Consider the following 27,816-nt stretch of genomic DNA (forward strand, 5'->3'; position numbering starts at 1 on the left):
GACGTCTCCCGTGTTAAAGTTTTAACTCTAAAAGCTGGAAAAAAAACGTAACTCTTAGGGTCACCAATTAAATTTGTGGTTTTGGACCCAAAAAAAACCCCAAATATTCTCAGACTGAAATGGGAAGGGGGTGGGGGGGGAGACGTAGAGCTTCAGTTTTGGCTAATGATGTATTGCCGCCATGTTGTCTTCAACCAGTTCCTCTTGCAGTGTTTCCCCCTCCCTTTCTACATGACGTAACATCCTTTTATGTTTTAGTAAACACGTGTTCACCAGAGCAAATAAACCTCAGGCACAGAAGAGGTTTATGCAAATAAACTCCTGTGAGACCAAAGTTCACAAAAGTCCTGCTAGAGCAATAACATCTGTCCAACTCAAAAGTCTCTTGAGTTCAAAGTAAAAACTGGTTTGAAAGACCCACTCTGATGAAAATGGTGTTTTTTTAAAGCATTTTTCTGATGATGGAGGACAAATATGAAGAAAATTTAGCTTAAAATTGCATTTCTGGCTTTTCTTTATTCAAATATATGTGAATCAGGAGCAGAAAAAAATGCAGTTTGAAAAAGATGTGATTTGTGACGAAGAAAATACGTCAAAATCTCCCTGCTCTGCTCTATTCTGATCATCCACCTGCAGACAAAAAGATCCATGAATCTCTTTGATTTCCTGGTCTGAGCTGGAATCTGGATCAGAACTGAACGGATGGATAGATCTGATGTAGCTAAACATTTCTGTTGAACTGCTAATGTCAGGTTGGGGGTGTGAGGGGCTGTAAGGTAGTGGGATAGAGTGGAAACAAAGGGATGATGGGAATGGAAGCGGGCTTACTCCATGCCAACAGTCCCGTCCACAACTCAAAGGTGAATTTCTGATGACCTCCGGTCGCTCTGCAGAAACTGTGTCCTAGAGAACAACACAGGATTTTGGATTTTCATCATTAGAAGAGCACTGGGAACACTTTTACAACAGACCCCAAAGAAAAGTGAGACTTTAAGGAGAAGCAGAAACAAGTTGAGCATAAATCCTGAAAACAGTCCAAATGTTGGTGTTTACCAGTGGAATAAATGTGGAATTTTGTGTTTGTACAAAGTTGGAGAAGTCAAAGTTGTTTTTTTTCAGGACTTTGCTGCGCTCCTTCTCCAGCCCCCGCCTCCTCAGATGATTTCCTCTCCAGCGCCTTCAGAGAACAAAGCACACAAGCAAACTTCCTTCCCTTCACATGCCTATTTCTGACAGCCTGGCAGTTTGATTTCACGCTCCAGCAGAGTCGCCTCTCTGGAGCGCCTGTTATCCCGCTGGAATATCCTCCTCCTGAAGTGTTTGCTAAAAGGCGCCAGGGCAGCAGCGAGGGGTTTTTTCTCTGTCCCAGTTGTTGGCGGGGTCATTATGACCCAGCAGGTTAGGCAGCGCAGCCGTTCATGCACCCATAATATTCGCGTTCGTGAGGCTCCGCCTTTCTCTCTGAAATGGCTTCATCAGCAAATCGTTCCTGCTGAATCTCTCTTTCAGGAATGAGGTTTATTCTCCCACCGATTCCCACCTACCAGCAGGTTTGGGGGTGGGGGGGCATGTTGGTGCTGCAGTTTTTTATTTTACAAGATCTCTGCGGCTGTCAGCTGGAGCTGCTAGAAGCTACAGAGAAGATCATCTGTTAGGGAGGGGGGCTTCACTGTGAGCAGGTCTCCGTCAGACCTGCAGGAGAATCATCCGTAGGTGGGTGATCATGAACATTTGGGACGGATGTTTTGTAGAAACGGAGCCGTGCTCAGCTTGAGGTCCTGAGGAGAACATGACAGTCCAGTATCACGTTGGACCAGAGTTTGTTCTCAGCTTTCTGCTGGAGTTTCTCCTGCATTTTCATTTAGATGTGAATTAGATCCTTTTTAGGTCCACAACCTGACGACCCTTCATGTTTTATGCCCATGTAGACGCATAAGTGACTCCATGTTGAGTTTCCTCAGCTTCCTTCAGTCCATCTCCACGCTTCAGCTGTGTAGAGCTTCATCTTTGCTTCTTTTCCCTCCTTAATTTTCTCCTCTTCTTAAATAAAGTATGGGTGACGTGACTTTTCGTGCGTATGGACATCAAGCAAAGTCTCTGCACGCGGTGAAACAACCATGTTGCTCCTCCGTCCATCTGTATATTCTTTTTGGACTAAATTCTGAAGCAAACATCTTCTATGAATTCTTTAAACAGGAAACAATGAGTCTGCGGCCTCCAGTGTTTGTACAATGAGAAGCTTTCTGATCTAAACAACCGTTCAAACATTCAGTGTGTTTCCAAAACAAATATACAAATTCAATAGAATTTAACAGAATAGAAATTAGTTCTTAGAAACAAAAATTTTCCAAAATCCTAAAATGCTGCTTTCATTCTGCTTGGCTTTATTTTTCTGAGAACACTTTCCGTCTGTTCCTGCAGGCGGACCGTTCTGCAGACCAGGAGAGAACGCAGAGCAACCCGGAGCCGAGGAGCAGAATAACGGTCTGAAGAAACGGGTCAAGGAGCAGAGGGACGACTGCAGCTCCTCTCGTGGTTCTCAGGGAGACGCAGTGAGCGAGCGGACAGCCCTAACCAGCATTGAGGAGGAGGACAAAGGAGGACATAAGGGGTCAGAACCGGAGGCTGTGAGTTTAGTGGAGGAGAAGGAGCCTCAGAGGGCTGACAATGCAGACATGGAGGATGGAGGCAGGACAGCTGAACCACAGGACGCTCCCAGCTGCCCCAATCACCTGGACTTCAACCTTTCTAGTGACAGTGACTCTGAAACGGAGACGCCGCAATCAACCGACAAGGACTTGGAACAAAAGTCCTGCCAGACAAAGGCATCCAGTCAGGAATCAGAGGAGCAAGACCCTTCTGATGGGAACGCTCCAACCAGCAGAGACCTGGAGAAAAGCCCTGAACCCTCAGGGGTCGTACTTCCCGAACCCGAGCTCGGAAACGGATGTCTGGACAAGAGAGAGCCCGAGACGGAGTCCCAGAACAGTGAACAGTCTGGAGTCACCGTGGGGGAGGAGCTGCTGGACCAGAGCATGGAAGATGAGGAGGAGGAAGCTGACAATGACCACGACGATCACCTAATCTACCTGGAGGAGGTGCTGGAAAGGATCCACGCGGAGTATTACGCCCGCTACGAGGCTTACCTGAGAAAGGAGACCGCCCAGATGCCGGATATCCGTAAGATTGTTCCGGAGCTGAAGAGCAAGACTCTGGAGGACGCCACCATAGTGTTCAGTGGTCTGTACCCCACCAACTACCCCATGGACAGGACGCGTGAGTACTACCACGCCAAAGCTCTGGGGGCCAAGGTCAGCAGGAATTTAATCCTCAATCCTCAAGATCCAGGCCGGACGACGCACCTGATCGCAGCAAGAGCAGGTGAGTGGAAACAACAGCAAAGGTGGTCATGGTGTTGGAAGCTCCACATGAAGTGGTAGAGGGGGTATATTTGAGTGTGGAAGTGGACTGGTCACAGGCTCGTCTCTGGCTCTGACTCTGGATGCATCTCCAAGGGAGACCTGTCCAAACCAGGCCGGTTCTGCAGGAATCTCATTTAGCTGTTGCGTCCAGCCCAACATCTTTCCTCCATCTGCAGCTTTGGACCAGTTCTGGCAGAGCATTGACCTCTGAAGATATGTCTGCCAGCATTTCTTCCGTGCAGGCAGAACTTTAAGGCCATTTTAATAAGAATTTACAGGATTTTGAAGTTCTTTCCTCTGATATTTCAGTAGAGCTGCTGCCTTTAAATCTCCAAAACTGTAGAAGGAAACTCACATCCATGTGGTTCCTCTGATGGAAAAGAGCAGCAGTTCATGTTTTCTCTTGTGGTTTAGGTTAAGTCTGAGTTCTGTAAACTGTTGCTGGCCCCCATTAGGTACAGAGAAGGTCCGACAGGGGCAGGGCTACAAGCACCTTCATGTGGTCAACCCCGACTGGCTGTGGAGCTGTCTGGAGCGCTGGGAGAGGGTGGATGAGCAGCTGTACCCTCTGAAGGACGACTACTCAAAGACGCCCAGGTATGCAAGTCCTTCGCTGATCACCCTTTAACTCCTGACTGTTCAAAGATGCATGAACGTTTTCGTCTCCCCCCACTGTCCCTGAAGGAGCAACAGCCCAGCAGCGTTTGCTGAAAGTCAGGGCTCCACACAGAAGCCGGCCTTCCAACCCACCCCCATCCAGCCCAGACCCCCACCGCCAGCCCCAGAGTCCCGGACGTATGACCCCGTAACAGGAAAGCTCATCCGCAGAGGCCCCAACGTTCAGCGCCCTCCATCCTACTTGCACCCATCAAGTTCTGAACCCCGAGATCAGCCCAGCCTCAGGTACTGACGCACAACAGCAGCTGCTGACTCAGCATCTGAACGAACCAGTTCAAAGGAAAAGAGAAGAACCATAGAAGTCTCTGCTAAACGTTGAGGACTCCTTCTTTGGTTTGTCCATGTGTCCGTTTCAAAGAAACATGTCAGAGCCTGAGGAGGCTAGGTGGTGCCCTGTGACACGATGGAGGACCAAACCCTACATTTCAACACTTTCCTGACGCCTTAGTTACTCACACCTGTGCAGGTGCTGCAGGTTTTTGGGCTGTCCGGCCCACGGAGGGTCATAGAGAGGAGCGGCTGCATGTTAAAGGGAGCGCAGGTGTCTTTTAGTACCCTTTAGGCTACCTACAGGGACATCATGAATACGCAACTGCCCATAGGATGTCCACACAAACTACACTCTGATAGTCTAACCTGCTCATTTCTAACAATCAGGATGCATGTAAGGATCACACACTTATCTCTTGAAGAGTCCTAATGCAGGATTGGGGGAGGTAAAAAATGAAAAATGCCAATGACATGCCTGCATCTCACCTACCTCACCCCTCCTCACCCTCACGGGTTGTTTAAGTGTTCACTAGAACCTGTAGCTTTCAGCATGCCTGTAGAAAATAATGTTTGCGATTATTTTAGCTCAATGAGCGATCTACGCCTTTGACATTTTGTGCAAGTCACCCGCGTGTGCCGTACAAGTCAGACCCCCCCCCCACAAAGAGCCTGTATCCACCTGTAAGGGCAGCTGTTCTTCTTAGGCCCAACAAGCGGCTGTGAAAGGAAATATTTCCTCTGCAATGTGGAGCTTATGAAGCCAGACCAGAGGGGCTCATTGCACCGGCAGGTCGGTGTTCCACAGACATGACTATAGTGTGAATGGCGGTGGACCCCACAATGACATTCAACTATATTTAAAGATCCTCCTCCCTCTCTGAATGCTGTGAAGACTGAAGAAGGAGAAGTTTGTGGGGAGAAGAGCTATTTTGCGTGGGGTCTCCTCTTGGGATAACATCCTGAACTGCTCCGTACAGACAGGGCAGTCTCATCACATTACGATGGCGGACGGATGTAATCAATCAGAGTTGGCTTTCAGTCAATCGGAAGCCCTTCATGGAGCTTTTGCTCCTTCATTATTATCTTCAGTTTAATGAAGCCCCAGTTCAAAACCAAATGCATCAAGCTGAGCTAAATCTGGACACATATTAGCCTTCTTAGAAAAAGGCTCTGTTCTGCTCAGTATATTGATGAGAGCTTCTACCTTCTTAGCTGGAGTAGATGTCGACCATGCGAGCCTCCTTTCCATCCTCGGTTTCTCTTTAAACAGAGGTTTGTGGATACTGTTGCCCCCGGGGGGCATGAGCAGGAGCTCCAGAGGAGCGCTGAGGGACAACAGCGATGGTTTTCCCGTGGCTGCTCTGCAGCTCTCTGACTCATCACTTCAGCTCCGAAAACCAAGCATGAGACTAAAACTCCCCTTCAAACGAAAAGGTCTGTGATGATGTGCTGTAATTAAAAATCTCAAGTGGAAAATCGGCCCATTCTATTCCCGGATCGGAGGAGCAGAGGAGTTTTCCGGGAGTCGCGTCCAACGATCAAAGAAGATCTGTTCAATTAAGCAGAGCTTGCTGATATGTCTGCTGGGCCCTTGAGCCTGAGCATTGTGTGTAGCCCCCCCCCCCCCCCCCCCCCCCCACACACACACACGTTGTTTTTCAAAGGAATTCTTCCCAGCATTCCTGCAGGGATTGAGTGTTTCTGTTTACCTCCCCAACCAACCTGCTCGTCCTGACTGGGGTTTCTGCTTCTACCTCAGGGCGGCTGCACCCACTCCGCTAAAGGAGGCAGCGGGATGCGTTCAGGACGGCGAGCAGGCGGGGCCATCGCGGCGCAGACGGCAGCCCAGCATGTCAGAAACCATGCCCCTGTACACGCTCTGCAAGGAAGACCTGGAGAGCATGGACAGAGAGGTAAGACGGCCAGAGGCTGGAAGGTCATGATCTGAACACGGTGGAGGCTTTGACAGCTGTAAACACGCACTAAAGGACGGTAAGACACGGCCGAGCGTCCACTCCTCCAGAGTCCAGTGAACTCTCTCAGCACGGTTCCATCCACAGCCTCATCACCTGTAAATAATGACAGGAAGTCTGATTAACCTTTCAAATGATATCACACCTCAGTAACGATTGACACCCAGAGTGTCTCCACTTTCTGAGCAGCATTTGAATTTCTCTAGAGGGAAAACTAAACTGCTGAAGCCATTTCCTCTCCTCCTCCTTCATGTTTTCCACGTGTTCAGGTGACTTCACCTGGAGGCAGATTTTAAACACATTTAATTACAGAAACACAACTTCCACTGATAAATAAATACTCTCCAAAATATGGATATTATTCAAGTATTTAGATACATCCAAGCTGCCTGTCTAACCTGCCAAAGGGATCTTTTTATGTTTAAGGTATAAATTTAACTTTTTACAGCTTAATTTTCTCTGTTTGTGGTGTAAATGTATCTTTTTCCTTCAAATTTTGAATGTCTGAGGTGTAAATTGATCTTTTATTTGTATGTTTTTGCGTGTTTGTGGTGTGAATCTGTCATTTTCATCTATATTTTTGCTTGTTTGTGGTGTTAGTTGTTCTTTTTTCTTTCTATGTTTTTGGAAAAATGACAAAATCTGGTTTAAAGTACACTACTCATCTTTAACTGTGCGAAAAATCCTATTAGTTGCCAAAATGTGACCATATTTTTTCATTTTAGTTTCGCTTTAGTCTTCTTTCGTGTTTGCTGAAGGATTTTTAGTGCGTTCTTAAAAAAATCATCCTTCAAAGAAAGGAAACTCGTGTGGAGTCAAGCTCTCAGAGGAATCTTTCCTAGAAATATTCGGACCTCAGAGGCGGTTTTCCCAAATCCAGCTGTGCTCAAAGTTCAAGGAGAGTGAAGTCTTTCAGCAAAGAACAGGAGCTTTGAATCTGGCTGTCTCCCCCCCCCCCCCCCCCCCCCCCCCAGGTTCTGTCAGGTTCCATTCACTGAAGTTCAGCGCTTCACAGGTAACAGTTTCACGCTGTTCCAGCTCAAAGTGCAGAGAGGAGCACAGGGATTACACGCACGCCAAACATCTGCATGTGCTGCTCGCACCGGTTAGTCAGACATCTTTGTAGCTCCAGAGGAAGGAGGGGCCGTCTTTGTAGACGCGCTGCAGTTGAAATGTCATCTCCACGGGGCTGCTGACGCTAAAGGCCAGGCTATGACATTCTTAAACTCTGGATCTTCAGAGAAACAAGCGGACCTAATTGGCTTTGGCGAGGAGCGTCTCTGAGTCAGGTAGATGTTAAATGTCAGCGGGGGCTGCATGGCGGGACGCCCGTTTAACCGGAGCAACATGTGCGCGAGTTTCCAGGCAGGGGCAGCAGCGCTGAACCGACTGGATGATCTTTCTGTGAATCAGCTGTTCCCTTGTTTTCTTTTGGGGGGGGTCATTTGCTCCTTCAAAGCAGCAGATCTCTGCTTCTGTCTGATCAGAGGATTTAGAGGCAGCAGTTCTGTGTGGTGAAGAGGAGGAGCCTCAGAACCTGCAGTTTGATCTCATCTTCATCAAACTCTTTACCCTCTTTTTTTATTTTTTTAAATTATATATTTATTTAAGTGAGACAACAGAAAAACAAAACAACAACAAACACTGGAAAAAAACAGATCTGACAAACACAGACAACTACCAATACTAACACATTAAGGCATGAGATAAAAAATAAGGAGGAAAGGTGTGTGTGTGTGTGTGGGTGTGTGATGTAAGGACAACGAGAGAGAATTCCATCCCTAAGCTTGAACTAACCGTCATACATTCATTAACGATACATATTTAGGGATACATTATTAAAGAATCATATAGATAGACAGGAAAGGCTCGAGATGTATATAACTCTCTCTTCCTCTTTCGGCTTCTCCCATCAGGGGTTGCCACAGCGAACAAGTCGCATGGTAAACTTGGCAATGTTTTACGCCGGATGCCCTTCCTGACGCAACCTTCTCAAACCGGGCTTGGAACCGGCAGAGTTAGAGAAGGGAACAGGGAGCAGCCCGGAGTCGAACCCGGGTTTCACGGATGGAAGGCGCCGCAAACCAGCACGAGCTAAACCGGCTCCCTCAAGATGTATATAACTATGAATTCATTATATTCTTTATACTGGAAAAATCAATAGCGGTCTCCCTCCTGAAACCCACACTGTAAATAATCATCTTCTCATTATTTCAAAAATAAATAAGTAGATAAAACAAATAAACAAACAAACAAAGTTGAGAGTAATTACCCATAACCATCAGACGCCTGCAAATGAAGTGAATAGGGCATTATAGAGAGAAAAAGGTGAGGACACAAGCCAGTCATATATTTGATTCTCAGGTGAAACTTAACGCTCGTCTAGGAACTCCATGAAGGTGACCATACAGGTAGTGGTTTGGTCGTGTCGGGGAGAGAAGGTAATAAACTGAGAAATAAATGTTTCCATATAGACAGGTTTATGGTAGGCCTGCACAATATACCGCAAATTTATCGTTATTGCAATATCAAGCTGTGCAATATGCATATCGCAAAAGACAGCAAATTTGCAATAAGTTGGTTACCTTAGATGTGCCCAAACAATCTTATGGCAGCTTGAAGTGTTTAATGGATTGAAAGAATCCCTTTCTGCATTTGACCAATAAGATGGACCCCTTCACGTTGTTAACTAATCCGATGGCGCCCTATTATGTTGTATGTTCGCCTCCTGCGTCAACAAGGGTCATTTGTAGTATAATTTTTAAGCTGTTGTAATGGAATGGGAATAATATTTTTGGTTGTTTTGCTAATCGTTTATATACCGCAAATTATATCGTTATCGCAATATTAATGACTAATATCGCATATCGCGAGTTTTCTTCATATCGTGCAGCCCTAGTTTATGGTGTTCTTTGATTTCCAGCTCATGAAAACAGTTTTTAAGCTATTGTTATTGCTACAAGAATGAATTTAATCTTATACGGGTCAATTTTCAAATGTTTTAATTCTGATAGGTCTCCTGAAAGACACATAAAGGGATGAGGCAGGCCAAGAAGGTAGATAAGGTTTGGGTAATTTCTTCCCAGAATGCTTTAAGCTCTTTAAAACTCTTTACTCTAAATCAGTGTCAGCTGAACCCCTGCAGGAAGTTTCTCCTCTGCCTACCCCTTCATGAAAATAAACTTCCTGCTTTCTAGTTTTTATTGTTTTTTTTGCTGATTCTATTCAGATTAGATGATGTGGATGTGAACCCCAGACCTGCACGGTGGTGCAGTGGTTGGTGCCTCTCAGCGTCCTGGTTTATACCTCTTCCTGTGTGGAGTTTGCATGTTCTCCTCTGTGTATGCGTGGGTTTTCATGGTGAGCAGATGGCAATAAAATCCATCAGACATGCAAAATATGACGCTCTTGTCTTCCTTCTGGCCGTATCCGTAATTCCTTTGGGAATCAGGAAATCTTGAAGCCCAAACAGAGACTGTCTGAAAAATCCCTAGAATTGTTGATCTTCACATTTTGAGCTGATTCTTAGCTGATTTCATGCTTCCTACTGTCTGCACAAAACGCCCTTTAAGAGCCAAACTATCTCCCTGAAAATGTCAGCCCAAGTTTTGGCATTTAGTAAAGTTAGCACTTTTGCTCCTTAAACTGTAGAAATTGAGCAAAATGACAAGTTTCTGCTGTATTTGGGAATATTGTGTCACAGCTTCACACCTCAGCTGTGAAACTAGAAAGATCCCCTCAGGCTCCTCCTACTTTCAAAGGTCGTCTGCAGAGCTCAGGAAGTTTCTGTGCTTCCTTGCGGCTGCTGCTTTTCATCTGAGGTTCACAGTAAGGATGGACAAACCGGCTGAGGTGTGTGCCGACCACTGACTCAGGGGTTTGGCTCAGTCAGCGTTTCCCTGACGGCCTTTGGTTTGCAGACGCATGCTGTAGTCCTCTGTGAGGTTTAAAGGACATAAAGCTCAAAAAGATTCAGCTGCACTCAAGTTTTGTTTAAAGGCTGCAAAACCACTAATGTGTGATGCATTTCACTTTGGATCTAATGCAAGGCTTTATCACAGTCAGCAAAGCTGCTTTAAAGTGGAGCAACTGCTTTAAATATTCAGCTCAAGGGGTTTAGTCCCGCCTTTTAGGTTTACAGTCCAGATACATACAGTCACTGGCCACTATATTAGACACACCTGTCCAACTACTTGTTAACACAATCAGCCAATCACATGGCAGCAATTCAATGCATTTAGACACGTAGACATGGTCAAGACGATCTGCTGCAGTTTAAACCGAGCATCAGAATGGAGAAGAAAGGGGATTGAAGTGACTTTGAATGGTTGTTGGTTCCAGACGGGCTGGTCTGAGGATTTCAGAAACTGCTGACCTACTGGGATTTTCACCCACAACCATCTCTAGAGTTTACAGAGGATGGTCTGAAAAGGAGAAAATATCCAGTGAGCGGCAGTTCTTGAGGCAGATGGACTACAGCAGCAGAAAACCACACCAGGTGTCACTCCTGTCAGCTAAGAACGGGAAACTGAGGCTACAATTCACACAGAATCACCAAAACTGGACAATAGAAGATTAGAAAAACCTTGTCTGGTCTGATGAGTCTCCATTTCTACTGCTACATTCCGATGGTAGGGTCAGAATTTGGCATCAACAACATGAAAGCATCCATTCTGCCTTCAGTGGTTTAGGATGAGGATGGTTCCAACACCACAGTCTACCTGAGTTTTGTTGCTGACCATGTCCATCCCTTTCTGACCACAGTGTACCATATTCTGACTGCTACTTCCAGCAGGATGAGGCTCCATGTCATAAAGCTGGAATCATCTCAGACTGGTTTCTAGAACATGACAATGAGTTCTCTGGACTCAAACGGCCTCCACAGTCACCAGATCTCAACCCAATAGATCACCTTTAGGATGTGTGGAGCGGGAGATTGACATCATGGATGTGCAGCAGACAAATCTGCAGAAACTGTGTGATGCTGTCATGGCAATATAGACCAAACTCTGAGGAATGTTTCCAGAACATTGATGAATTAAAGCAGTTCTGAAGGTAAAAGGGGGTCCAACCCGGTACTAGCAAGGTGGACCTAATGAAGTGGTCGGTGAGTGCAGATGTCCACACGATACTTCATTTTTAGTTTGACAATAAAACTGCTCTGACAGCTTCTGTTTGATGCTCTTCTTCCTGCTTGTCTTACTTAAACTCTTGCTCTGGCGTCTGATCTCTAAAGCGTGTGACGAGGCTTTCCCTCAGTGATGCTGGAAGCACCGATGTCTCCCCATCAGCAAGCACTGCTTTCCACTCTAATGTAAGCGTTGTCACATTCCGGCGCCTGGCTTTGCAAATAAGAGGGAACAAACCGTCAGTCGTGGTTTGTGAGGATGTCGGCACAGATAAAGGAGGAGGAACAGCCCCCCCCCCCGAGGCGCAGCTCATTAAGGATCACAGGAGGTCCCGGCCAGTCATCAGTCACTGCTCCCGTCTGCCCTCATCATCGGTCTTTAATGTGCGCCGCTGTAATTGTATTTACCTCAGCCCTCAATCCCTCATCGATAACTTTAATTCTTGTTTGCTATTTTACTTTTCCAGATGTTCATACCGGGTGAGGATGGGGGGAGGTTTTCCTCTTCGGGGGCATCATCTTTTCGCAGCCTGACTTTCTGAAAAATCTCAGAAAAATGCAGATTCAGGAGCTCGCTCCACTTATCTAAGAAGCTGAGGCAGCCTTCCCCCCCCCCTCTGTTCATCAGACTTATGTAACTCTCCTCGACTAACCTCCGCTGCAGCGTCGGAGCCCCTGCGCGGCAGCGATGGAAAAAAATCACAGCCTGTGTCTTCCTGTTTGCAGACCTTGTTAGGGAGTTCAGCTCTCACACTTTGATGCTTTGTTCAGGCTGAGCTCTGCAGCTCTCCTCCACAGAGATGGAACGCTCTCTGCTGGGGTTCTCAGTCAGTGAAAGATTGTTTTAGAGGCTCTGAAACTGAAAGAGACGGGGGTCTGCTCTTATCTTTAGTGTGTATTTCTCAGCTCCGTGTTTACATCTAATTTCCCGTCGCAGCCCTGATCCTCGCTCCTCCTTTGGTGACGCAGATCAAAGCAGTCATTTTTGGTGTGCTGCAAAGACGCCTTTGTTCTTGTGCAGAGTCTGCTGAGACCCGACGCCGATGGAAGCTGGTCTGAACAAATGAACAGAAGTGATTTGAGTACCACGTGTTCCCTTTGCTGCTGCAGCAAAAGAACTGGATCCATTTGGGAGCAGAAGAACAAGTTAGAAGTTGTGTCAGAATTCTTTCCCTACTGACTTGTGCTCTGTGTAGTCTGTGAGGTCTCCAGATCTTAGTGCCCTAAAATTTCCCAGAAGTCTCTGCAAAAAACCAGCTTGAATCAATGCTAACTAGATTGAGCTGAACAAATGAAGACCACATGAGTCTGAATGCTTTTACATATGAAAAAAATGTATTTTGATTAATTTTTTCTAAATCTTTCAAGTTTTCATGATCAGAACACAGTGATAAAATACATAATTATTAGAATTTCACTAATAATCCTGTACTAGTAATAGTACAATAGATAGATAAAGATAAAGATACTTTATTGATCCCAGCTTGGGAAATTCAGTTGTTGCAGCGTCGGCGTTAGGCTCAAGATACAAACTTACACACAATAGATGACAGAGAACCAGAACAATCAATCGGAAAGAAACATCAGTGAATTAGAACAGTTGTATTGCGTGCCACATCAGGAGAGAGAAAATAGACGGACCATAAATGACTTTATCTATTGCACATGGATGACAAGTTATAGAGTCCAATGGAGTGAGGTATGAAAGATGTCCTGAAGCGGTTTGTGTGAAGCGAAGCTGCCTTAGCCTGTTGGAGAAGGAGCTCCGCTGACCATCCAGTACAGGATGGAGAGGATGCTCAGGAATATCCATGATGGCTACAAGCTTATTTAAAGTCCTCCTCTCCATCACAGATTCAAATGTGTCCATTTTACAACCAATTACAGAGCCCGCTCTTCGGATCAGTTTGTTCAGTCTATTACTGTCCCTAGCCGATATGCTGCCCCCCCAGCAGACCACCGAGAAGAACAGAGTGCTGGCCACAACAGACTGGTAGAATATTTCAAGCATCTTGCTGCACACGTTGAAGGACCTCAGCCTCCTCAGGAAATGGAGTCTGCTGCTGGCCTTCTTACACACAGCAGTGCTGTTGCTCTTCCAGCTCAGTCTGTTGTCGATGGTTACTCCCAAGTACTTGTACTCCTCTACCTGCACTATATAAATCTTTATGATTCCACGGTCCAGGTGAATACCTGATTCTCATGGGCTGCTGGGTGTGCGTTAAAAAGTGATAATCCACAGTAATAAAGCACGCCTAAGAAAGAAGTACCGGTCACCTAGCTTAAATGTTTTGTATCACTGCGTTGCTTCTTTAAAACAAAATTCAGCTTCATCATCTGGACAAAAACAAGCGGTAAGAGGAGAACTTTCTCTCCGAACTGATGCTTTATTTAACACATCGTGATCATCAGCATAGATATCACTTTCCTTTGCAGTCAAGGTCGCTGCCAACTCAGCACGTTGTCATGTTACTGTGACAACACACAGCAACACATAACAAATATGTTATGTAATTTATTTCTTTTGTAAGTGACCATGGTATAACCTGGTTAGTGGCAGATAAAGTCTGCATTATCAGAAATTGGTGCATTTCGTGGAAGCATCCTTTGTGATAATGCAGACTTCATCGGCTGTAATCCCTTATGTAGTCAGGGAGCAGGAAGAGACTTCGGACACGGCATTGGCTTAACCGTGCACGTGAAACGGCAGAGTCCTGCCCCTCTGAAAACAGGACATCAGTATCTGTGGATGTAGAACAACCACAGCACAGGTGTGTGACAAAAAAAACTATCAGATCAGTGACGTGCAATCTTTCAAAATATAGCTTAAAACACACATTAAACTTAATGAATATTGTTTTTTATTAAATTATGTTTATTTTATGATTACTTTTTTCTGTGTGGGTTTTCAACGTTTCTCAGGGAAAAAAAGAAGCAATTATACTAAGTTCCTGTTCAAAAACAGGAGAAAGTGGCAGGTGAGGCACCAGGTGCCCATGCCCAGCCTGTGCTACACACACTGACTGAACTGATACGGACTCATGCGCCCTACTGTTTTGGTCTTTCTATCATAAAAAAAACTTTTTTTTTTTTTATTACTTCATTTTTTTATCTCTCAACAACTTTTTGATAACATTGGTCCCAGTTTGTGACTCATTTAGACTTTATCTGCCAAAATTGAGGCCCTGAGACGGAGAGACTTTTAAAACGTATGGGGAAAAAAAAAGGAAGACCTCAACAAAGAGGTTATCTATGTGATGCTTCTACAGGAGTGGCACACAGACTTCTTTTATTAGTAAAAGTAAGTTAATAATAACAATGATTTTTTTTTTCAATGCTGAAAACAGAAGAAAAATGTTAAAATGAAATTTTAAACAACACACTTTAACTGTTGCCAAACAAATGGTGAATAAGTGACTGTATCATTCATTTTGTAAATCTGACTGATGGCATCAGAGCCTCACCAGCTGAGAATCTCACTGCAATTCACTGCATCAGATGCATTCTGGATTCAGACCAGGGCTCGACATAGCCATTTGTCCGCTGGCCCGGTCCTGTTTTTCGAGCAGTGCGGACCACAAGACTTTACTTTTCACTTGTCCGCTCGGGCCACTAAAATATTTAACGGTTTATATATTCTTCACCTTTTTCAATAAAGTAAATTTTGCGAAAACGCGTAGATTTACCTCGTCTTCATAATTTAGTTTTTCTGCTAGTCCTGTGTTCAGACTTCAAGGGTTTCTATGGGAAACCTTTGATCACTTCTCCTTCTCTCCCGCCTGCGCGCGCGGCTTTCACTGCCGAGCACCACGCGGCACGCGCTCACTACTTTTTTTTTCAAACTTTATTGAATGTAACAATTCAATACAAAACAATGTTAAACAGCAACAACGAAGGCACAAGCCAGTGGGTTATTATTACATTTGATTATAAATCCGACACCGTCACTGAAGAGAGACTGAAGCATGTCAGAGATGTGGAAGACATGGCAGGAATAGATAGGAATATGTTAGATGGAGTAATGGGTATAATTAGTAGTATGGACAGCAAGATATTTAATGAATGCATTGAAGATGAAACTGTATCCACTAAGCTTTAAGCTGAATGTCAAAGAATCAAAGGCAACTCCAAATACCTGAATCTCAGACTCAAATGCAGTAGAATGTTAAACTACTTAATTTAGTTTTTCTTTACAACACTGTAAGCAGTAAGTATTTCTAGTTAGCTGAATGATCTCAGTTAGACCTGCACAATATGAGGAAAACTCGCGATATGCGATATCAGAGATTAAAATTGCGATAACGATATAATTTGCGGTATATAAACAAACAGCAAAATAACCAAATAACCATTCCCAGTTTAAAAATTATACTCCAAATGAGCCACGTTGACATAGGTTACAAACATCTAACATAACAGGGCTCCATCTGATTGGTCAACAATGTGAAGGCGTCCATCCGATTGGTCAAATGCATTAAGGGATTTATTTGATTCGTTAAATGGTTCAAGCTGCCATTAGATTGTTTTAACACATTTAAGGTTTATGATTTATTGCGATATTTGCCGTTAGAAGCAGCATGAAAACTTCTGAACTAGTGTTACCTACTACACTGCAGTGCTCTCTTCAAAACATCTGAAACAGACTAGAGCAGATTTAAGTTGATATGCTCTATTTTTAGTCATTGAAAAGTGTATAAATAAGTGTCACCAGAATGCACCAAATTGCACCATATTAAAAGTTTCCGGGGGGGCATGCCCACAGACCCCCCTAAAGTTGCAAGCACCTGCGGAGCGGCGGGTCCCGCTATGCGCGGTGTCGGGCCAGTAACTTTCAGGCAGGGCCAGTAAGTTTCAAAAACTACTGGCCCTGTGGGCCAGTGCAAATTTCTGGGCTATGTCAACCCCTGCAGACCATCACCCTTTCTAGATTTTGGGTTCAGATCCTCGTTGTCTTTGGATTTGGACTCAAATAACTACGGTCAGAGTCAATCTGAGTCATCTCATCTATGGCAAACCCCTCTTACCAATCAGGAGAGAGCTTTCTGGAAGCGGACTACAACAAATCTGTGAGACCGTTTGCTGTTGTTGAGGCATCCGATTATTCAGTTGATAACTAAGATACCAAAATATCAAGAAAAAATCATCTAAATCAGTCCATTTCTCAGATAAAGGCAATGGTTTGGACTCTGGTGGATTCTTTGAATTCTTGGTTCAGACCTTCATCTTCTTGTGATTCCTCACTAGGCATGAAGTCATCATGGTTATTTCTAAGCTCACAACCATATGTATGTTTATGCATGTGATAGACATCAATTGGTAGAGGTCTATTGTATACCGCGGTGTAGCTCTCTTGCAGACGACTTTCCCACAGCTAAAACGTTGCGGTCCCATCATGCCTTGTGCGTTGTAAACAAGCCATTTGGGTTTTATCCCGCTGGACACATGATGTCTATTAGTTAGCTAATTAGTGGGATAAAACCACTTGGTACACCACTTGTGCGTGGTAACTGTAGGTGTATTGTGTACGTGTTGACATGTTTGTGTGTGAAGATCTCTGGAGCCAAGAGGTATGTTTGTAATATTTGAGTGTGTCTCTTGTCAAGCCCCGCCCTTTTGGATACCATCCACACCTGACAGCAATAATGATAAATCTTGTTGCACTACTTCTTTAACCATCCTCCAACTTCCTCTGAACTCCCCTTTTTTCTTTTTCTCCCCTTTCTTTTGTTCCCTCATCCCCCGTCCCTAACACCCCTCTTTCTCCTGCTATCTTTATTTATCGTCCGGTTCAACAAAAAATGTATTTGTTACTTGTGACACATTGTGGAAAACTAAAATAAAATATACAAACAAAGAATGTAAATAAACTTTAGCCTCAAATTCAATTGTAGGCTTCAGCTCTGATATGTTTGCATTTGACAGAACAAGTAAAAAAAATAGATACATCTATTTTAGATGTCTATTGGTTAACTAATATACATATGCAATAGATGTCAAGTAGAGGACTGATGTAAATCTATTGTAGACTCTATTTTATCACTGTATTAGAGGTCTACCAATAGTGTTGTGCATATTGAGGTCTCATACTCATCTACTTGTAGACTTCTAATCTTAGGATGTTTTTCGATGTCTATTAGAGAACTTTTTGAAATATTTACTAGAAATAAAATAATCATGTTTCTGCCACTGTGACTTTTGCACGCCGTCATCCTTCTTCTCCTTTACCATCAAATCTAAACATGTCAACATGGGTAGAGCGTTCAGTTTCCTTTCTAATCTATACATATTAATACAGGTCATACTTTAAGAACTAGACTCTGTTGTGCAGCAGAAGATAAGAAAATGTTGCTTTAAGCAATAGAAAACATGAACTCCCATGATGCACCTGGTGTACTGCTTGCCTTGCAGTAAGTGAGGTAGTTATAGTTTTAAAAAGAAAAGTCAAAGGTTTGAACTCACCATCATTTCTTTGAACCAAAAAAACTTCATTTTTTTCTCTGAGGAATCCTGTTCGGACATGAAGACACAAAGACTTCATGCTGTCACAGACTGAGATCTGATTGGCTGATGAAACTGCTGAACACACAACAGCCTCGTTTGTGGATTCTGAAGGAATCTGGGAGATTTCATAGAACCTATCCACATACGGTAGCTAAAATGTGATTGGTTCAAAACTCAACCACGATGTTTAATGCACAGTGAGCAGCAGAACCAAATCTGATAAAACGCAAAGAGAAAGGTCTATGAAGGATCCTGGTGAGCTTCACTCAGCAGGAGCTTCAGTCTTGAATAAATAAACCCCTGTTGATCTGCGATGGTAAGGAGACCAGGGCTCCTGCATGAAAGGTTTGAAAAACAGGAGGAATGTTTAGGAAAACACAGCTGGATGTTTTTTTGCTTGAGTATAAATCTGATCAGGAGTACGGAGAAGCGTTGGTTCAGAGATCCGCTACAGAACCGGACGTTCTGCAGGAACATGTGCTGCAGAGTGAGACGTTAGAACAGAGCTGAAATCAAAGCTCCGTTCGATGGTTTCTCATTTTTTTCATGCCGCTCTCAGCTGAACCCCCCACCCCGGGCCTCAGCCCCCGCTCCTCCCTCCACTGCAGCTCCTGCTAATTGCTGGCTTGGGTTCAGAAGGATTGACTGTCATTGGCTTTTGCAGTGAAGGATTTTAAAAAAGGCCTAAGGAGCGAGTATTCATGTGAGATAATATTAAGCAAAGAGGAAGACAAAAAGCTGCTGAAGTCGAGCGGTTGTTGGTCTCTAATGTCCTGATGGACCTTCTTTTCATCTCCTGCTCATGTGGACAAATTGTGTGTTTTCATGTCTGTAATGAGCGCGCTTCAGGCCAGTAATACTCTGCCGTCTTTCATCCCGGCTCTTCTAATGATCCGATGACCACAGGCGGCACACGCTGCCGCGGCTGCGCTCGCCTCCATCGATCTCAGGCTGCCAATGGACCAATTTTCAGCAAATGATCGATAATGATGGGCTGCATGAATTATTACCTTCTGAGAAAAAGCACAGATCCCAGGCTGTGTCTGTGTTTTTCCTCCTAAGCAGATTGACTTTTGTTTTTTTGTTTTCTGTGAAGTCATCCACATGAAGTTAAAGGGGCAGAAAAAGCCAGAGAAACGTTTTTGCAATCATCTAAATTATTAAAATTGTGTTTGGGTTTAAGATGCAGACTTTTCAGATCTAGCTGACTGATTTTTGGTTTGATATCAGTTCTATTGACATTTTAGACCACAATCATGAGGAGGCTTTCACATCCTGAGGAGTTACAATGCTCACTAAAGTGCTCCTAAAACAGATGGAGATTCTGATCTCAAATCATAAACTTTTTAATAGTCATGACCCAAACAGAACAATGAATCCCTTTTTTCAGGAGTTTTTTTTTTTTTATAAATCGTCTGTTTTTAGGGAAACATGGACATTTTTTGGGAATCTGGTAAAAGCAAGTCTGACTTTCAAAAAAATCTTGGTTTCTAGCAGGATGCTGGATGGGGGTCTGCATTCACACACAGAAACCTGAATCACAGGTGTGTCCGTTACAGCACAGGACTCTGTGGAGATGCCGTTTATAGTTTTCATACAGGCGTAGTTGGAAGAAAAGCCTGTTTTCACTCCTGTGCGTGCGTACGTGTGTGTGTGTTATTGATGCGATGGTTCTGAAGTTGTGTCATGATGCATGTGTGTTGAAGGCATGAGAAAACTCACTGCAGCTTTTTTTAAACCAAACCAAATGCAGGTGGACGACATCTTAGGTGAGGAGAGCGACAACGAGAGCGAGGGCCGCGGGAGGGAGAGGCCGAGGAGCGAGGAGACGAAGGCTGAGGAGGAGCGCAGACCGCCCCCAGCTGGACACCGGCTTGGATGGGGGGTCAGTCCACAGAGTGCGGAGGAGAAGCCCCTCACAGCATCCAGCAGTGACGGTCCATCCCGTAATGTCTCCAGGTGAGACGCAGTTTCCGTCACCCCCCACTTTCCCTGCAGAGAAATGGTGTGTGAGTGTCTTTCTCTGTTGGCGTCAGAGTTACATAAAGTCCTCCAGGTGAGAAGGACTCTCAGGCCTCTGTGCATTTTTCCACGTCTTACTGCTCCATCCCCTTTAATCAGAACACGCAGCCGAGCTAGACAGTGTGGTCCGTTGCCATGGAGACTGATTCCAAACAGCAGGCGTTTGACGATTTCAGAACATAATTATGACCGTCTCCTGTTGCTGAGGGCTGGCCAGGCTGTCTGGACTCCTCATTCTTTGCTACTTTTTATTTTTTATTTTTATCCAAGCACATGTTTCAGAGGGCATAAGATGGATTACACCAGCGCCAGTAATCTGTCATTTAATCTGTGATCCTAACTATAGCATTACTGGTGGGATTTTTGTGTCTTTGATCAGATCTGTGGCTGGTTTGCTCACAGCTGAACTCATTGGTGGTTATGGGCTGTCTGCGGGTGAAAAGTGGGCAAACCTGTACGGAGCGTGCAGGTGGCCCTCACAAAATATCAAAGTCATAGATTACTCTGTCAACCCTGAAGGAGAAATGTTCATTTTTTCTACAAGCACAGGTCAGGTGACGGACGGGCCATAGTGAACACTTACACAACATGCAACTTAAAGAAATTGAGACCTTAATACCGACATAATACTGACTATTGTGTGGCGTCAGGGCGCCGTACAACAGCATCACCTGTACGTCATAAGTGCCCTCCCACCCCTAACTACTAAAAATGTAGTATTTAGTACCTTGAGGGCAGCTGCAACACAACTCTGCTGGGGGGGGGGGGGGGGGGGGGGGGTCACCTTGAGTTTGAACACAAAGCAGGCTATTATTTTTTATTCTTTAAGCATTTGCTCACCAGAGAAGAGATGTTTGTTCTACATTTATTGAACACCCCCCCCCCCCCCCCCCCCCCACGTGGACAGAAACTTCTCATGCTCCAGTTTCCTGCTGTGTCTGTTCTCTTGAAGATCTTCCCCGCTCTATCGTCCCTTCTCGCCGCAGTTTCCTGTAGTAATTGTGTGTTTTTTGTTTCATGAAGACTCACACAAACATCTGCGTTCTTTAAACCTGTCTACTTTGGCTCGGTGTCCACGCTCGCTCAGACACGTCAGTCCACCTGTCACCCGGCCTGCCACCTTTGGCTGCTGCTAATAAGTCAAGCCCAAAATACTCTGTCCACTGAGTGGCTCCCCTGTTATGGAGGGCTCCGCCCCCAGCCTGCAGGGCTGCACAGCAGCAGCACATGATTACATAGACTGACAGCAGGGGGGAGGCGTGCATTTGATTCTGAAAGAGATGTGGGCACAAACTGGCAGGTGGGTGTTTGGGTCTATAGAAAGGTGCAAACAACAGCATAATAAGCCTGCACTCACCCCCACCAACCCTGCTCAGCAGACTCAACTTTAGTCACCACTTTAAAAGCATAAGATGCATTAAAAAGTGTGAAAGATAGACATGGCCGCTCAGTGACTGCTACATCTGGAGATCAGGAATGACATTTGCAGAATTCTGTAGAACCAGAGACCTTCATTTACACGTCCACAATTTTAATTATGACATGAGCGATCAACCCTTACTGCTGCCGCTCTGCAGAAACTATGTCCTAGAACACAACGCAGGTTTTTCATTTTGGCTAAAATCATCGCAATCCTGATTAAAAGACCACTAGGAACACTTTGAGAATAGATCAAAAGATGATCGGAGTGGGGCCAAACCCTCACACCCCCAACCTAACTTGAGCGGTGCAACAAAAATGGTGATCAATATCAGATCTATCCATCCATGGATAAGTGGATGATCAGAATGGAGTGAAGCAGGAAGACTGTGACCGCCCAACCCCCCAGATTATTTTCTTCGTCACAATTATGGTCTTTTTCAAACAGCATTTTTTAGTCAGCGCCTGATTTGTCACGATTTGGATGAAGAAATACTCAGAAATGCAATGTTAAGCTTATTTTTCTTTATATATGTCCTCCATAATAAGAAAATGCTAAAAGAGAATGTTAAGAACACCATTTTCTTCAGAGTGGGCTGAAACCAGGTCACTGTGGGACCTCCTGGTCTCTGTGGGACCTCCCGGTCACTGTGGGACCTTCCCGTCACTGTGGGACCTCCCAGTCTGTGTGGAATCTCCCGGTCCGTGTGGGACCTCCCGGTGCGTGTGGGATCTCCCGGTCCGTGTGGGACCTCCCGGTGCGTGTGGGACCCCCTGGTCACTGTGGGACCTCCCGGTCACTGTGGGTCCTTCCGGTCTCTGTGGGACCTTTTGGTCACTGTGGGTCCTTCCGGTCTCTGTGGGACCTTTTGGTCACTGTGGGACCTTCCGGTCTCTGTGGGACCTTTTGGTCACTGTGGGACCTTCCGGTCTCTGTGGGACCTCCCGGTCTCTGTGGGACTTCCCGGTCCGTGTGGGACCTCCTGGTCTCTGTGGGACCTCCTGTTCTCTGTGGGACCTCCTGGTCTCTGTGGGACCCTTTTGTCCACCACAAGCTGCCGTTGAGTCAGCCCGTGTCCCTCGCTCTGCTGCGTCCTTTTATTTGGCGCAAACAGGCTGACATCTGTTGCTAAGAAACTGTGGAAATGTGAATGCCTGGGTTTTGTTCTCAGCATCATTCAGGACTTGCTCCTGCCCGTGTCTCTTGTTTCTCCCTGGAGTAAACACAAAGCACCTGTTATTGCTGTTCCTTTCAAGCTTTCTGCCATAATCCATCCAACCACTCACAAAAGGGCACCTCTGCAGCGCTGAAATGATGCTTCCATCTGCTGCCAGCCACACATCTTTATCCTGAGAATGTCTGCTTTCCTCTCCTCCTCCAAACAGATCTGCACAGAAATGCGCCTCAAAGCAAGAAGAAATGTAGATTGGAAGAGAAGAAACAAACAGCCAATGTAGCAAAAGTGATGATTAAGATAAGCGTTGCATGATCACAACTGACCAGTATGCTGGTTTAGAAAAACAAAGAGCCACACGCTCCTGGGCTTCAGAAACCTTCATGCACCGTGTTGGAACCTTAACCTCCAGGTCTGAGGTTGACGCCCTTTCAGCCCTGGTGGGCGCAAATCATTTTTCAAGTCGCTTGTAAGAAGTCAAAGCTCATGTGGCAACAAACACTTCTAACAAACGCTGAGGCAGACTCTACTAAAACAAAAAAGTCACCTTCTCCACTGAGATCTTCTAGAAGTCCAGAAGTAGAGGTAAAAACAGCAATGTTCTCCAGAAAATCTGCCTCCAGATGACAAAGCTACAAGCCAAAGCTGGAAATTAGCTAAAGCCTGAAATTTGTGCTTCTGTCTTTTCCAACTGTGCCAGAATGATGTAGACTCAGCAAATGTGGACAGCCGCTGATTCCTCCACACGTCACCTTATCTCAGTCATCTGATGTTCAAAGAAACTGCAGGATAAATGCATAGTAGTTCCAACAGTGACCTCTGTCTTTTAGCCTGTCTCATAGTTTCTTGATAAAATGTGAACTCGCCCCCTTCCAGGTGTTTACTCCAGTTATAAAGGAAACCAGCTGAAAACATCCCCAGCTTCTATAGACGGACAGAGGAACTCTCTCTACGTGTGCTTGATGATGGCTCATTCTGGAGGATTATGGGTATTTCAGCTGGGATTCAGCCTCCGATATTGTCCCATTTTTCTCAAACTCACATGTATGATAACATTAGTATCAGAGTAACCCTGGTTGTCCTGCGATGCTCATTCATTAACCAACCATGTCTGTGGCGTCCAGGATGTTTAATTGCATCCTAGGAGCTTTATTCAGATGATTTGCGCACACATCTGTTTTCCATGTATTGGGCGACATTCGTGTTTGCAGATAAGTCCAGACGCTTCTGCTGCGGCGGCCACACGGCTGCAAAAGCCCCTGCACATCTGAAGAACTCAGTGCATGTGCTTCAGAGATGGCTGGAAAGTGTGGCGTCCGGGCGCTGCTGCAGAGCCGCACACGCCTAAGAAAAATCTTTTTTTCCGTGCAGCAGTCCGTTCTAACGTGCTGTGAGCAGAAAGTCTTCATCTCGGGGTTGAAAGGATCTGCAGAACAAACAGCCGAGCTTTTCTCAGATCAGCTCTGAACTTCTTCTGATGAATCAGATTCTTTCTTTTTCATCCAGCAGCCATGCAGGGATGGAGATTTGGCAGGATCTTGTCTAATTCTGCTTTTATATCATACAGTAATGAGATTAAATGAGAAAGAATCCCTAGAAATCCTTCAGACCACAGGTCTGTGAGTGCTTTTAAATGAACCCTTTGGTGCATCTTTCCTGGTAAAAGCTCTGAGCAAACAAACCCCGGTGCAGCAGGTAAGAAAGGAAAAGGTGTGTTTTTGTTCTGAAATCTCTGTTCTTAACTGTTATTTTTCTGCAGCAAAAGAACCTCATTTAAAGCACAAAGCAGCAGAAATATCTTTACTGCAGACTCATTACATTCATCACAGTTGATATCTATTGACTTTTTAAGAGACTGCTCTGGAACTCGGACTCTTTGGGTCTAATTTTGATGCCTCCTTGTTAGCAGCAGCAGTGCACTTTCCTCTTTACTGGTGACAGCGTCAGTGAAGTATCTTTTCCACCGTCTGCTGGGAAGTTTAGCCTCTTTATCTTCATTTGAGAGCAGATATTCAAAGGCGTTCTTCACGGCTGCAGCGATGCTGCGTGGATGTTGGTCTTTGTTTCCTCCTTCATGCATGTTCCATGATCTGCACGATGCGGCACCGCAGAGAGTAGCAGCAGCAACGTTTTCATCATCCTGTTTAATCAGAGCGATGATGAAGATTAAGATGCTCGTCATCCCTCTGTTCACACAGACTCTGCTTCTCACTTTAATGTGACTGTAATGCAAATGTGGGATTAGATCTGTCTTAATCTCTAACGTGTGATTTAAAAAAACGGATTGTTTCCGTTCATTGGCATGCAGAGTCCTTTAGAGAATTTCTATCTGAATAGAACTGGATCCCCCCTCCAGGAGGGGTTGACCTCTGACACGGATCAAATTGGATCAGCAGCATGTTTCTGCTCTCTGGAGGTCTAGAGGCTCAGGTTGAGGGGTTTTCTTCCATCTGCTGCTGTAGTTACACAAACACAGTGAGTACCTGCGCTGAGGGCAGGTGCTCCAGGCCTCCGCATGTCTGCGTTTAAAGTTGAAGAGGTGAAAAGTTACCTGTGCTGGCTGCTCATTTCAGTTCAGGCTGTTCAAATGCGGCAGCGCTCTCCTCACAGCTAAACGGCATCCGGCTAATCCAATCTTCCAAAGCCAGTTTTCATCCTGTCATGCTAATGTATGCAGATTTGATCAGCTGTGAGTGAAGCTGGAGGCTGATGGATGTTTACAGCTCATCCAGTCCAAAACTCATCAACGCGCAAATGTCACCTTCACATCAGCTGCTGCTCTTTGTTCATCCGTCAGGTTCAGAGCTCGGCCTGCGTCCTCACATTAATGTCATGCGTTCCGGTTGAGCTTCAGAATCAGAATTAGCTTTATTGGCCGAGTACAGTGCATGTACAAGGAATTTGACTTTGGTGTCTTGTGCTCTCTTTCAAACTAGAAAGATATGAAAAAGGTTTAAAGGAGTAAGACAGGAGAGGATAGATAATAAAAAGAAAGTACTATGAGGTAGATATAGGAATATTTAAACATAACTAAATAATAAATGCGACAGTAAACGGTAATGTTCGAATGAAGAAAGGGATGAAGACATAATTCCATTCAGCTTCTTCTAGCTCTGGTGCTATCTTAGATGACCCCCACACTCACATTGACGTGTTCTCCCTACCATGACAAAGGTGGATAAAGGTGGAAAGATTTCATGTAATCCATGGACACCAGTGAAGATCACAAATCATTGAAGAAAAAAGGTTCAGAGCACTGTCTAGTGGGTCTAGATGACCCAACTCCCAATGTTAAAGTGTCTAGGATAGCACAAGGGCTAGAGGGATGGGTCAGTTCTTGGAGTTAGAGTGGAGTCTGTTGTTGGTGTTTATGAGACAAAAGATGGAGGCCATCGTTTCCAACGGAGAACATCCTCTACGTGGGACAGTTGCTGCTCATAAAAGTAGAAGGAGTGGGCCTTTAGATGTAGCACAGAGCATTTTAGGAGTTCTTTTGTCCCAACCGCTGTCAGGCTGTGGAATGAGGCCTCTAGTCCCAACCGCCTTTACGGGTGGATTCGGACTGTCTTTGGGCGAAAAATGGGCAATTGTATACAGATCGCACTTGGTGGCCTGCACAACGTTTTGAAATTGTAGCAGTGAACACTTAACAGTGAAGAAGTTGAGACAAAGACACGCCATGTGGATGTTTCATTTGTGAACCTCCCCCCCCAAGACCTGCTCCCCCTGACGTAAGTGCCGTTCACTCGATAAGTGCACCCTCCCTGCGTGTAGCCTGACTGTCAGAAATGGGGAAATTAGACAATCAGAGTGTAGATTGTGTGGGTACTTGCGTGTCACGTGCACACCCTGTGTGTGCAGCATTTGTGCGCAGTCGGTAAGGGACCAGTATTGTCTCCTTACTGATGACTAAAATATGGCCTAGGACACAGTACGACAGCATCAATCTTATGTCATAAGTGCGTGTAACTTACATTAGCCTCATGAGGACTTCACGATGCTCTTACCACACGAGCAGCAATGGTACATTCCATTTTCATGACGTGGCCGCATGAGCCTCAAGGGAGCTACAAGACACACCTGGGGCCTCATTTATAAACGTTGCGTACACACAAAAGAAGGCGTACGCCACTCTCTACGCAATAGTTGAGATTTATAAAAAGCAAACTTGACGGGAAAATGGGCGGTCCTTCACGCAAGCTCTGACCCAGGCGTACGCACAAAAACGGGTGAAATGAGAAACGGCGACACCGTCGGCAGATGGAAGAAACACGTGAAAGTGAAAATGACAATACTGCCTCTCATAAATAACATGAAGACTTCACAAAGCAAGTCTTACAATTAACAGCCTACGAACACCCGTTTGATCGATCAGCAGTGAAACAAACTAAAAAAAATCAAACACAAAATTACAACAGAAATTCAAATGAACACTTCTTTGCAGAAAGAAAAGTGAAATATGTTCTGCAATATTGGCATGTTGTGCAATTCATCCTCATAAATAATATAGTTAACAGAACAAAATAATGTACAAAACTGATATTCTCGTCAATGTGTCCGTCTGGCGGAGCAGATATAGGTGCAGACAGACAGATGGATAGATAGAGAGAGATGCAGTAATTGTCCACTAGGGAAAGTTGTTTTCATAGTAAAACATTTCGTCATAAGCTATGGAATTATGGTATTCATGCATATGCCTTTAGTTTGGTTTATTTTTGATAAAACAATGTATGGCGTATGTCTCAACCATTCAGAAAGCAACAAGAAATTACATTTGCGCTGATCAATTTCAAATTTCCACGTGGATTATTACCGACATCTGTAGCTTGTCAGATGTGATTAAATGGATGGAAATAAAATGCCCCATCACAATGCGTAATGACGCACAATGGCTGATCTTGCGCTCTTAGAAAATGTGTCAAATGAAAGAATTTGGAGTGAACGCATCTTTAGACAGCAAGAAGACGTGCTGGCAAACGAGGACGAGTGGCTTATGAGCCGGTTCCGACTTCCTCGAGCCGTCCTGTTGGACCTCTGCGGGCTTTTGGGGGTGTGTCACCCGGTGCATCTGGCGCGTCGTGTCCCCCTCCGCCTCAGTCACTACTCCACTTAAAAGGGATTCCCCAATTATTGCCTCCAGTCTCTCATCAAGAGGGGTCAGCTCCGGTGTGTTTCGAACACGTGAAAACATTCCTGAAAAGCAAAGACCTGAACTACCCACAACTGGA

The 27,816-nt window shown here is 45.0% G+C and overlaps 1 protein-coding gene across 1 annotated transcript in view; it reads left to right on the plus strand.

The window, feature by feature from the left end:
* ctdp1 (CTD phosphatase subunit 1) overlaps nt 1–27,816 on the plus strand; it is a 57,288-nt gene that overhangs the window by 6,225 nt on the left and 23,247 nt on the right. The window contains exons 8-12 of the mRNA XM_023960216.1: nt 2,422–3,381; nt 3,878–4,019; nt 4,107–4,325; nt 6,130–6,283; nt 19,726–19,931. Coding sequence (XP_023815984.1) covers nt 2,422–3,381; nt 3,878–4,019; nt 4,107–4,325; nt 6,130–6,283; nt 19,726–19,931 — 1,681 coding nt within the window. The remainder of the gene's footprint in view (nt 1–2,421; nt 3,382–3,877; nt 4,020–4,106; nt 4,326–6,129; nt 6,284–19,725; nt 19,932–27,816) is intronic.

The sequence above is a fragment of the Oryzias latipes genome, chromosome 11 (genome assembly GCF_002234675.1).
Source record: "Oryzias latipes chromosome 11, ASM223467v1".
Classification (NCBI taxonomy): Eukaryota; Metazoa; Chordata; class Actinopteri; order Beloniformes; family Adrianichthyidae; genus Oryzias; species Oryzias latipes.